This window comes from Siniperca chuatsi, linkage group LG13 (assembly GCF_020085105.1).
Source record: "Siniperca chuatsi isolate FFG_IHB_CAS linkage group LG13, ASM2008510v1, whole genome shotgun sequence".
Taxonomy (NCBI): Eukaryota; Metazoa; Chordata; class Actinopteri; order Centrarchiformes; family Sinipercidae; genus Siniperca; species Siniperca chuatsi.
In genome coordinates, this window is record NC_058054.1 from 12,214,691 (window position 1) to 12,227,635 (window position 12,945).

The window sequence follows — 12,945 nt, forward strand, 5'->3', positions numbered from 1 at the left end:
AGGCATCAGTAAGAGGGTGTATCCATGACCAAGAATCTAATTGTAATACTCAATACTCAAGTTACATAGTTAAGTTTACTACTTCATGCCTCAAGTTTGATCTAAGGATCATGGATGAAGTCCATTCTGGCATGCACCATTCTAATGACAACTAATAGGCAATCATCAGTAGTACTAGATTTTACAGAAAATACTAAACTAAACTATACCATACTACAAAATGAACAAACCTTCATTAAAACCCATTCACTAAATCTGTAATTTGATGACTCACAATACATATCAAGGAAAAAATAGTAGAATAAAAAAGTGTAGCCAACATCAGATAATTTAGTAAAACTCAAACTACATGCCGACTAAGACATCACACTTCTAACTCAAGGACTGTGAAATCCGAAAGAGATAGATGCTGAGAAGATATGATCCAGTACTTGTTAATGGGATGGAGGAATGTAAAAATGAACTTCAGGAAGGATGAAGACAAGAGGACACTAGATACATAGATGAGATGAAGCTGTGCTCTGTTACCTTTCACAGTTAGGGAAGCAGTACTTCTCTTGTCCCCTGTATCACAGGTATATTCTCCACTATCCTTCACATTCAGCTTGTGTATGACCAGGATGTGAGTGGTAGCTCTCTGCTCCATACTGTACTTCTCCCCATGGGTGAGCACAGTTGAGCCCTTCAGCCAGGTCACCTTGCAGTCAGGGCTGGATGTCTCGCAGGACAGGGTGGCCTTGTCTCCTTCTGTGGCCTCTTGACTTTCCAGCTCCTTGTTGAATAATACAGGTGCAGCTGCCAGAAAGACCATTAATTAGGATGAATGATTTAAAAATGTTCTTGGGTAAACACGGCCACCACAAAACACACTGTACTCATAAGCAACATTATTTATACTCACAATTTTACCAATTCCATACCATCAAGATGCTTAAAACAGGGCATGAAAAGAACTGTTAAGTCACAGGTTTATCTACAGTTTCACTTATTTCAAAGTTTGAGATAAAACACGGATGGACTGAATCAGAAAAAAACAGCAATCAAATGAATCAAGTCATATGTTTGTGGACAAATGATTTGGCTGTTTAAAAATACTATGGAATATGGTCAATCGTTAAATAGCTGTGCTGTATATAATGTTTTGTGTTGAATGTCTTGAACATCGAAAGAATAAAAATACTTTTGTTTATTTTTTGTGGCGGGTTTTTTTCCCCCTTTTTAGAGAGAGGAAAATATAAAGGTGACAGGAAATGAGGGGAGAGAGATGAGGGATGACATGCAGCAAAGGTTCTCAAGGTTCTCAGGACTCAACTTTCGGATGTTGAGACTATCTGTCAGCGTATTAAACCACTAGGCCAATGGGACACCACAAAAAAACAGAATTTCAGTTACCGACTAACACTCAGTGATTAAATCAATCACTGAGTGAATTTTTGATGTTGTGCGTCAAGTTTTTCAAATAACATAAAGTGTACAGTAAAAAAACAAGAAAATGTACAGTGCAGAAAACTTGCTGTAAATAAGAATTACAAGGAAATATATTGATCAACGTGACCAATATGTATACGTTGAATACTAAATTGAAAAGTAAAAGGGAAATGTTGTTAGTTCAAGTTCAATAGAAAGAGGAGTGAACATGCATATACTGTAGAAATATGACGGAATATGCAGTTAAGTGCAGATTTTATAAAAATTAATGGATAGCAAGTCAGCATAAAGTGGAAAGAAAGTTAAATTAAAAGGGAGCCTCAGGAATCACAAGCATCCATGTTTTGGGATGCTTTCAAAGAACTTTTTGAAAAGATATATGGAAGGTGTCCCACAAGGAAGACGATATAGACAAATTAACAGAAGTATTCATTCTCGTCTCAGGAAATAAAATGCATAATATTTCCCTTACCTCTGACTGTCAGAGAAGCAGTGGAAGTGTGGTTACCCACTGTGAAAGTGACAGTTCCTGAGTCAGCTCTTGTGACGCCTCTGAGTGTGAGGCTGTGTACCCGGCCCTCGGTCTTGAACAGGTTCATTTCATTATTCTGTAGTGGGACGTCCTGGAGTTTCCACTGGACCAGAGGTGCCTCCTCATGAGAAACCAGACATTCAAAGTGGACATCTTCACCCTCGTATACAACGCAGCTCTCCAAGAATTTCAGTATGTTAACCTCGACCTCTGTTTGACAAATACATTTCAGCAGAATAGTCACATATTTGTTGTCTGAAGTGAGCGTGTGCTTGACAAAGATATAGTTCAAGTCGTGCAGATTGTGATCAGTGTGATTAAATATATAAAGATTTCTGCTGAGTTGTTATTGTGAGTACCAAGTGAAGAAAAATAGTATAGGGTGTGTTAATATTTGTGAAGAGAAACCAGAGACAGGCTCAAAGGATGAGATGAGATCAGTGATCAAGCTCAACAGAAAAGTGTTTGTGTGAATAACTACAAGTGCTTTGACAACAGTGAACTGCAAAGGAAGAACACACGGGGGATGAGAAATAATACTTGAACATTTAAATGCAGTCAAGAAGACAGCAAACAGGTTCTCCAGGTGAAAGGTTGATGCACTTCATGCTCAAGTGTTGGAGTGATGTAGGACACGCAGAAAGACGTGACTCCGGATGGGTGCATGAAAAGGACAGTCTTAAATAGACAGCTCCTACCCTGCACAGTGAGGACAGCAGAAGTCCTCTGACTGCCTGTATCACAGGAGTATTCTCCTGAGTCAGCTCCCTGCAGTTTACAGATGACAATCTCGACTATGGTTCCTTCCTGTTTCAGGTGATACTTGCTGCTTGATGCCAGCACCCTGTCACCACGCCTCCAGACCACACTGGCTCCCGGTTTTGTAATCTCACAGCGAAGACTAGCGCTCTCCCCTGCCTGTCTTTCAAGGTTCTGCAGCTGGGTTTTGAAAAGGACAGGCTGGGCTGCAGGGGAGGAAATGAGGAGAAAAAATTAAAAACAACTGAGAGAAAGCTGGCACAATTTATAGCCCACCACACACAAAAACTGCTGTCTTAAGTCAAAAAGTAAGTAGCAGGGGTGGAAGTGAGTCATACATATCAAAGTCTCTTAATCTCACATCTTAATCCATCAATCCTGGCAAATCCCAAATTTAATTGTTCTTCACTGATCACAGTCAATGGTAGTTTAAGCATATCTAAAATGCCAGAAAAGAGAAGACTCTCCTGTGTTTATGGTTTTTATCACACACTAATGTTACACAATAATGTATAAAAACTAAAATTAAATAAAAGCTTTTTTCATACTATTACTACAGAAATAACTTTTATTCAATGTGCAATATTTGCAGAATTTATTTTATTTATTTACAGTAAAAAAAAAAAAAAGTATTTTAGACAAGCAAGTCTTCAGTCTCAATTCATTTGCAACTCAAGTATCTCCACTACTAACAACAGGTTTTAGCAAGCGTACCCTTCACAGCTAGTTGTGCAGTGCTTTGACGGTCACCAGTGTCACATGTGTACCTCCCAGAATCCTCTGGGTCTACATCATGGATTACTAGCATAGCCAGGTGTCCTGTTTGTCTAATTTCATACTTGGCACAAGGACAAAGACCAAGTTCTCCTTTCCTCCACTCCAAAGGAGCACCAGGTTTAGAAAGCTCACAGTGCAGCGTTACACTGTCCCCCTCATCAGCTGTTTGGCTTTCCAGCTCTTTTGTGAAAATAACTGGGGCAGCTGGTGAATGAAAAGAAATAACCAGATTTTCATCTACAGTACAAGGTCAAGAATGGCAATGAAGAAATACAGTGTGATATAAGAGTGGATTAAAAGATGAAATGAAAGACTTGATGGCAGATGGACTCCATCCTACCATTTACTATAAGAGAGGCTGAGCTTATTGTGTCCTCTGAACAGCATGAGTAGCTTCCTGTGTCCCCAGGTCTCAAATCGAAGATCTGTAGCTCATAACTGAATCCTGTTTGTTTCATTTGGTACTTTTCTCCACAAGCCAGGACTTGAGTTTCCTTCTTCCACTCGACAGGGAGTCCAGGTTTAGAAAGCTCACAGTGCAGAGTGACACTACTTCCCTCCTCAGCCTCCTGGCTCTCCAGGTCTCGAATGAATATGACTGGAAGAACTGCGGATTGAATCAATTAGATAAGGTGTTGATTTGTATTGTTGTAACTGGATTTCAAATTAGATACCAGATAAAGACTACAGTATGCTGTGTAAAAAAGATGTTATTTTTTAACTTACCAGACTGAGCATAAGATTTTTTATAAAAGTAAAAACAAAAATAGAAAATAAAACAAAAAAATGGCTACTTTAATACACACACACACACACACACACACACACACACACAACGACACTGATGCACAACCAATGATCCCCACTCCCATTCAAAACAGGGGGCCAGCTACACATTTATCAAGTCTGACAAACATAGCTCTTAATTAATCTGGAGACAACAACAATCCAGAATAAAACAAGTCTGGTATTCACAAGTGAATACGAAGTGAGCAACAACAAGCCAGACTGATTACATGGCATACAAAACATAACAAAACTGAGGGGAATAAACAATATGCAGGTGCCACAAAACTTCTACCTGGTCCTTTCACTTTGGTATCCAGCTTTGTAGGCTCTGCTGCCTTTTGAATCTCTGCTGGTTTAATTAATTTAATCAGACCTTAGATATCTGATATAATAAGCGCAGAACAGCACAGATGCAAGAATAATAATGGCATTTAAGATGAATAAAGCAACAAAGGATGTTGCTGAACTGATAAATTACACAAAAAACACCAACAATAATGAAATCAACAGTGAGGATTGACTGACTCCAACTAAATGCAACTGCCAACATGCAATTTCCAACTCATCAGTAAACAAGAACAAATGAGACTATTGACAAAACCCTCAAGACACAAGGATGTTACGTCACAGCATAACAGTCTGGATGTGTAGCAAATGCTACAAAAACAACTGAATACAAGCAGAATCCCATTTACATTTGTGTTGTTAGAGTTTCTTTACAACACTACCACATACCTTCAACTCTCTTCTTGGATTCCTGCTTCTCAGGTTCAACTTTGGAGGTCACTGCTGAAGCTGGTGACTTCTCTGCTGTAATTGAAGTTATTTGTAGACATATAATGAAGGTTTTATTTCAACTTACATAAACTGGAAATCTTCACCAACCGAATGAGCAAAACAACAAATCAACAGCAATGTGCCACACAAGTTTTAGAGCCACAATGTCCAAGACAACACACTACCGTCTACACTTGATTTCCATTTGTGTGAAACTGACAGTGGCAAAAACTCTTCACTTAATTTTTCAGATGATACATATTTTCATGCAATGTGCAGCGAAAAAAGCTGTATCTTAAAAAACGTACAGACAGTGGCATGACCAAGAGCTTGTCCAACAAAGACAATAGTAGCACAGTAGCAAATGGCAACCAACACCACTACATGGATGAGTACATTTCTGATAAAAAATAGTGTTGTATATAGCTAGGTAATGTAGAACCTAATGTAAAGTAGGTAAGTTCATACCTTCTACCACTTTTTTTGAATCCTCAGAGTGTACTGTCACATCTGCTAGAGCATTTGGTGGCCTCACTGCTGTGATAAAACATTTAAGCCTGATTGCACCTGAAACATGGCATCTACAGAGTCAGCAGCCACAAATCTCATTTTTACAGTCTATTAATCCACTGAGCATTTGCTGAATACACATGCTATATTTTAGCAATGTATTACATAATTATACAATTCACTTTCATCTCTCACATTGTTGAAGTTAAAATGGATAATGTCATCAATAACTCCAATCACTGACCTATGAATGGAGCTTTTAAAAGAAGTAAACATTTATGAACCACACAGCACACCAAATACAGACTGAAGCCTAAGCACAGGGTCACAAGCCACAATATACAGTACGTCTCACAAACCAACATGTCTTGAGTAACATGACCACTGTTGACAATTATCTAATGTATAATGATAATAGCTGCTTGCAAATCTCTTATTTGCTACAGTCTTTCAATCATGTCACTTTCACCAAAAACCACAAGAAGCAGAAACATTTAACAAAAGGAAACACAAGGAATTGCTGTGCGCTAACAACATCACATAACAGCTATTGCCAGACATAAATACAACATCCAGTATAATTCAATATTCTATACATCTCTCCCTATATTCATATTGTAACATTGTGTTAACCCAACCTTAAAAACTCATTTAACATTAAATGATGTTTTGTCTATTGCCCACCCCTTACAGTAGCACAAACAAGCTACAGCCTAACACATAACATGCTTGAGAAACATCAGTAGAGATAAAACACCTGCAATTGGCAATGCATGGGATGTGGCAGGAGACAATAAAGAAGCACAAGGCCAATAAAGAGCTAAAATCTTTGCATACCTTCTATTGGCTCTTTGGTCACCTGCCTCTGTGCATCTTGTTTTGCAGCTATTCCAGCAGCAGTCTTTTCAACTGGGATACAACACAACATTAACCTCATACTCAGTAAAGCACACATACATACAGTACATCCAGTCCACTGTTGCCTGTTTACAACTTGAAATACTGACAAATGTCCATATGTTAGATTCAATATGTTGATGTCCATACATTAAGTGTCAAAACGTGGGTAAGCAATATCTGTGACAAAGGAAAGCAATCAAAATCAATAAAGCTACAAGCAAAAACAATTAAAGCCGCTATCTCCTCTCACAAATCATTATCAATAATCTAACACACAGCAAAAATCCAACAAAGTACTGCCATAAAGTGCCATAAACATATACCATGAAAATGTTCGACATTCCATGCAAAACTAGAGTAACCAAAGCATTCAAACAACTGGGCAAAATACAGTATTTGCCACAAAATGGACTTGACAGAACAGCAACACACATGAGGGCTAACAAGAAAACAGAAGCCACTATCTTTATATATTTTACACATTCAACAGGCAACATAACCTACTGCACAGTAAATCCACACCGAGCTGTCGACTCCCTCCATATTTTCCAGTTCTTCTTAAAACAAATGACAACCATGCTTACAGTATTGAAAGATGTCACAGCATCCGACAAATGCCATGCAAACATGGGTCTCATTACCTTCACCTCCCACTTTGAGCTCTCGTGAATCTCTCTGAATCTCCTGTTTGAGGAGCTGCTGTTTAGGAGTCTGTCCAGTAGTTAGCAGTGTCACAGCTATGAAATGGAACACAACATTGGACCCGCAATTTGAAATTGCCTTAGGATAGCACAAGCTACATGTAATAACAGCTGATGGGAACAAAGACAGGTCTCCATACCAATAAGTCAGCCTCCATGCAACAAAGTTGAAAAGGTGATTTTTTTCTAAAATAGCACAAACCCCAAAATGACACAGATCATGACATTTGACAGGTGAATTAAAAAGCCACATTTACCAGCAGGCAGATGAAATAGCGCAAAAATATAAAGGTGGGGTAAAACCATATTTAGCCTTAAAGCAATTCCTTCTTGAAGCAACAAGACACAATTTAAGCCAATTCACGACCCAACAAGTTTCTGTCTGATAACACCAGTCAGCAGCCAAGACATGGAGTGAAGTACTGAGTAGCTTAATGTGTGTTTCTCACTTTTGGCTTCCATTTAACAAAGTGATGCATTGCCCACACTGACTAATTACAAATGCGCATGGGCTAAATAACCGAGCAAAGCTAAGAATTTTCAGAGAATTACCGTCTACTCTCTCATTTATCTCTTGCCTCTTGTGCTTGTCTTTAGCAGCTATGAACGGAGCTTCAGGCATCTTGGCTGAAATGGAAATATGATATGGAGATAAAAATATGTATAAAGTACAATGGCAGCAACCACTGACATTGTACTTTATCCACTGTACTTTATGCAGTATAAAAATGCCATAAATTCAAAGACCTTCAGTCTTGTCCAGCTGACAACAGGTACCATTCTCAAACCATCAACATGCTACCAGCACAACTGGCACTAATACAAGGGTTCTTATTTCTTTCTATTTTTTGAATGAGCTGGTTATGCTACATATACTGCAATACAACACTGAGGGAAAAGACCCACATAAAAACTGCAAAACACAATCCTGCTATAAGACAAAAGCAACATTTGACACAGCAGAGGCACACAAAACTGCAACCTAATGTGGTAAACTAGAAAGAAATAACGCCGCAAGAATTCATTTATCATACCATATATAGGCCAAAAGGTACAGGCCCAATTTAAGGGCAGGCTGCACATGGCAACACAAAGGCCATTATCAAGATGGACAGAGGACATAAAGCTGAAAGTCAAGCCACCACATTGCCATCTTCCTTCCATACCTTCCATTGTTTCTTTGGTCTCCTGCCTCTTAGATTCCAGTTTAGTAGTTGAAGGAGGAGCTGACAGCTTCACAGCTGAGAGGAAACAATCTGAATTCAGAATGTTGTAACATACTTGATCATCTACAGTACTTCACCATAATAACTGAAAGCTAAATATCACTGGAAAAAATGGCTTGTAAACTTGTAAATTAAAACAATTTCAGGAATCAGCAAGCATAAGCAACAGTTGATAACTACAATACGACATGAACAAAGATCAGTTCGCTTGTCTGGTCAAATAGACAACAACAGCTTATGGACCAGCATACCAATGGTCAACACTACCACCACAAAAGAGCAGCAACAAGCAAGATCTGCTAAAATGACAAACTGTGTGGTGCTTTTTTATGTTTTGTAATCTCAAATGCACAGTTAAAAAAAAAGAAAAAGTGAAAGAAGTGATGAAAAATCCTCTAAAGATAAGATCAAAATTCAAACCCTATATCACAGCACAGAGCACACTGCAGAAAAGCAATCCAGGCAGAGACATCCAACCTATTGATCCACCACATTAACTGTGAAGGAAGAATCCGATTAATCTGATGTTAAACACCCACAAAGAATGCTGACATTTTATGAGCCAGCAAACAGAAACAAGACAACAAAAAACAGAGACAGGGACAGAAATTTCATAGCAAAAGTAAATGCTTCAATACAAAGACAAAATCAAAGTGTAATACAAATATTCCTCCTCCTATCAATTCAATATACATTTATAAAGTAGTCTATGATTAAATGTGAACAATAAATCTCCTGCAGTGACAAAGATAAAAAAATGTAAACCACCATAAAATGTATTTTTCTAAATTACAAAGATATGTCTTAATACACTTTAGAGGTATAAATCACAAATCCTCCTCCTACCCTGGATCTTGAGGCTGGCTGTGGTCTTCTGGTCTCCACACACACAGCTGTAGTCTCCGCTGTCTTCTGGCAACACTTTGTTGATCAGGAGTTCACTCACAGAGGCCTTCTGCTTCATCTGGTACTTTTCTCCAGACTTCAGGACCTGTGTTCCCTTCCTCCACTCCACTGGGACTCCAGGTTTAGAGAGCTCACAGTGCAGAGTAACGTTGGCTCCCTCCTCAGCCTCCTGGCTCTCCAGCTTCTGTTTGAAGGTCACTGGTTGGGCTGAGCATTTATTAGTCGGTTAGTAACCAGTGGCATGCCATAAAAAGAACACTGTGAAGTTGCAATCCACAATGACATGCAGATTCTAAAACAAAAATGTCAAAATATGTACATAAAAAGTTGCTCTAAACAATTTTTTAAAAACCTTACACCAACCGACTATTTGAAAATCCTCCTCCTACCCTTAATGTTGAGGCTGGCTGTGGTCTTCTGGTCTCCACACACACAGCTGTAGTCTCCGCTGTCTTCTGGCAACACTTTGTTGATCAGGAGTTCACTCACAGAGGCCTTCTGCTTCATCTGGTACTTTTCTCCAGACTTCAGGACCTGTGTTCCCTTCTTCCACTCCACTGGGACTCCAGGTTTAGAGAGCTCACAGTGCAGAGTAACGTTGGCTCCCTCCTCAGCCTCCTGGCTCTCCAGCTTCTGTTTGAAGGTCACTGGTTGGGCTGAGCATTTATTAGTTGGTTAGTAACCAGTGGCATGCCATGATATAAAATATATAAATACATATAAAACAAACAAAAGACAAACACAGAACACAAAACACAAAGACTGACAATTTGCAATCCATGATGACGTGCAGAATCCAAAACAAACATGTCTAAATATGTACATATAAAAGCTTTTCTATAAATCTTTTTTAATGTCACTTAGACTGATTCTTTGAAAATCCTCCTCCTACCCTGGATCTTGAGGCTGGCTGTGGTCTTCTGGTCTCCACACACACAGCTGTAGTCTCCGCTGTCTTCTGGCAACACTTTGTTGATCAGGAGTTCATTCACAGAGGCCTTCTGCTTCATCTGGTACTTTTCTCCAGACTTCAGGACCTGTGTTCCCTTCCTCCACTCCACTGGGACTCCAGGTTTAGAGAGCTCACAGTGCAGAGTAACGTTGGCTCCCTCCTCAGCCTCCTGGCTCTCCAGCTTCTGTTTGAAGGTTGGTGGCAATGCTGTACAACCAAGTTTTCATTATTTGTCAAAATCAGGTGAAATAAATAGTTTAACAAAAGGTTTTAACAAAACACTACGAAGGCAACATAAGTGGATCTCCTTTGGGAAATGCATAAACATAAACACATAAAACGTTCCCAAAACTTCGCCGAAAAAGACTTCATGAATCCATACCCTTGACTTTCACAGTTGCAGATGTCTTCTGGTCTCCACACACACAAGAATACTCTCCACTATCTTCAACCTTCAAATTCTTAATCTGAAGCTCACAAGAGGTCTCCTCCAGCTTCATCTCATACTTCTCTCCAGCTCTGAGAATTTCAGAGCCTTTCTTCCACTGAACATCGGCTACAGATTTTGATAACTTGCAGCAAAGTGTCACAGTCTCATCTTGCTGTATCTCCTGGTTGGTGAGCTTCTCTTTAAAACTGGCGGGCAGGGCTAAAATAAAATGAACAATGACTTGATTATTTAAAACAGGGTGTTGCATTTTGTTGGCTTGTGATGGAGGATGGAAGATGATGTGTGAGTTGTTGTACGCCAGTCATCCAGTGTTAGCCTTTGGAACCCAAAAATGATTCCAACAGTTGGGCTGGTGTTCCTTTTGATGAAGGTTTCGCTACAACAACTTTATCTAAAAACAAAAACTAACTCTCTCATTACGATAGTACAGAATTAAATCCTTTTTGAAATGAACAAAGGATTACCAACAAAGGAAACATTTGTTTATGCAGTGCACAGTCCTTGCATAACAAGACAATGCATTTGGGAGGAGGTCAACTTTGAAACATTTGCACATGCTGATGAATTTCATTCACAATTTGTGGATGTGCAAACAGTCTTTCAATCACACAAACCCCAAGACAAAGAGCCAAACAAAAGAGAAAAGCAGATCCTCACAATGCAAAATACTGAAAATTTCTTTTAGGAAAATACAGAAGATTTAGTAACAATTCTTTCCTTTAATCCTTTAAAGCAAAACCAAACCAGTCAACACGGCATTCATCTCACTGACTTCAAAAACCTTTCAAAATACATTAACAGTGAATTGTCTCAGGTTAATCCTCCAAAATATTCAGTTTCAGATGTCAGATAGTGAGGACCCATTCTACTAATGTAGGAATGTTAACACATTTTCTTTAAACAGGATAAAAATAGCTTTCAGCAGCTAAGTAATAATTATTTACCAGTAATTATCATCGTCCACACTACACCCTTATTTGTGTCTTCCAAAGGTAAGACATACAGGACATTTAAGATTAAAATAACTCTTCAAACAGAATCCATAAAGATAATCAGCTAAAGACAAAAACGTAGCCCAAACTTGTATACATACATACTTAAGATCTTACCATTGACTGTCACCTTTGCCATGCTCTTGGCAGTGCCCACGTCACAAGTGTAGATATCAGTGTCTTTCTCCTCCAGGTGTTTGATGGTGAGAGTTAAGACCCCCTCCTTCTGGGACATCTCATATCGACCTCCAGCCTTGAGCTCTGTGTGACCTTTAAGCCATATTACAGTGGATGGAGTTTGTGCAGTCTCACATTGCAAGGTCACGGAGCTCTTCTCCTCTGTTTGGCTGTCCCTCAGCGCTTTAGTGAATTTATGGATTGGCTCTGTAAAAAGAAAATAACCTTGTTACAATTTTGGCACAGTATGAAAATTGTAGGATTAATCTATGGTTTCAGAAAATAAGATCTTCAACTGGTTCTGTTTTTAAGAAAGCTATTGATTAGCTTTTTACCACAAATAGGTCTCTTAAATGCTCTTACGCTGTCAAAGATGCAGTAAGATGGAAGTAGATAAATATGTAATCTTCAGTCTTACCCTTGATTTCCAGCTTGGCTTTGGTGGTTGCACCTCCAACAACTTCACAGCTGTACTCTCCAGAGTCTTGAGCAGAGACATTATGAATGGTCAGCTTCATGACCTTATCCTCTTGGCTAATGTCAAACTTCTGGCTCTTTTTGATGACTTTGCCTTCCTTGGCCCACTTTACAGTGGATCTAGCCTGTGTTACCTCACAGGTAAATACAGCATCTTCCCCTTGAACAGCACTGACAGTCTGTAGTCCTCTCGACACAGAGGATGCTTTGCCTGCAACAAGGGATGATAACATGTTTATTTTAATACCTTAATATTTATTACTTAGTCTAGGCCTCGTAAAAATAGATATATAGCTTACCTTCAACTGTTAATGTTGTTTTGGAGCTCAGGTCTTTAATGTTGAAGACCACCTCTCCGGCATCAGCAGGAGCAACATCCTTGATGGTTAGCATGTACTTGCGTCCTTTACTGGTGACTTTGAAGCGGCCTCCATTTGTAATAGTTTGACCATTAAGAGTCCAGGAACACTCGTCTGTGCTCTCACGAGATAAGATGCACTCAAAGCTACATGTCTCGCCCTCATTCACCTCAGCTGACTTCAGCCATTTGGTAATTCCAATGCCAATCTCTAAATTTGGAACAGAGAGCAT

At 39.2% G+C, this 12,945-nt stretch overlaps 1 protein-coding gene across 24 annotated transcripts in view; it reads right to left on the minus strand.

The window, feature by feature from the left end:
- The window catches only part of obscnb (obscurin, cytoskeletal calmodulin and titin-interacting RhoGEF b), a 58,670-nt gene that overhangs the window by 23,825 nt on the left and 21,900 nt on the right, over positions 1 to 12,945 (minus strand). For 7 of the 24 annotated variants that reach the window (XM_044220970.1, XM_044220978.1, XM_044220977.1 and 4 more), the window contains 17 exons: positions 12,654 to 12,923; positions 12,296 to 12,565; positions 11,818 to 12,084; positions 10,640 to 10,906; positions 10,198 to 10,464; positions 9,695 to 9,961; positions 9,246 to 9,512; positions 8,340 to 8,414; positions 7,726 to 7,800; positions 7,114 to 7,209; positions 6,410 to 6,481; positions 5,021 to 5,095; positions 3,837 to 4,103; positions 3,434 to 3,700; positions 2,659 to 2,925; positions 1,901 to 2,170; positions 529 to 795 (listed from right to left, as the gene is read on the minus strand). In XM_044220970.1, the coding sequence (XP_044076905.1) occupies positions 529 to 795; positions 1,901 to 2,170; positions 2,659 to 2,925; positions 3,434 to 3,700; positions 3,837 to 4,103; positions 5,021 to 5,095; positions 6,410 to 6,481; positions 7,114 to 7,209; positions 7,726 to 7,800; positions 8,340 to 8,414; positions 9,246 to 9,512; positions 9,695 to 9,961; positions 10,198 to 10,464; positions 10,640 to 10,906; positions 11,818 to 12,084; positions 12,296 to 12,565; positions 12,654 to 12,923 (3,606 nt within the window). The remainder of the gene's footprint in view (positions 1 to 528; positions 796 to 1,900; positions 2,171 to 2,658; positions 2,926 to 3,433; positions 3,701 to 3,836; positions 4,104 to 5,020; positions 5,096 to 6,409; positions 6,482 to 7,113; positions 7,210 to 7,725; positions 7,801 to 8,339; positions 8,415 to 9,245; positions 9,513 to 9,694; positions 9,962 to 10,197; positions 10,465 to 10,639; positions 10,907 to 11,817; positions 12,085 to 12,295; positions 12,566 to 12,653; positions 12,924 to 12,945) is intronic. The other 17 variants (XM_044220994.1, XM_044220980.1, XM_044220991.1 and 14 more) reach the window with 15 other exon arrangements.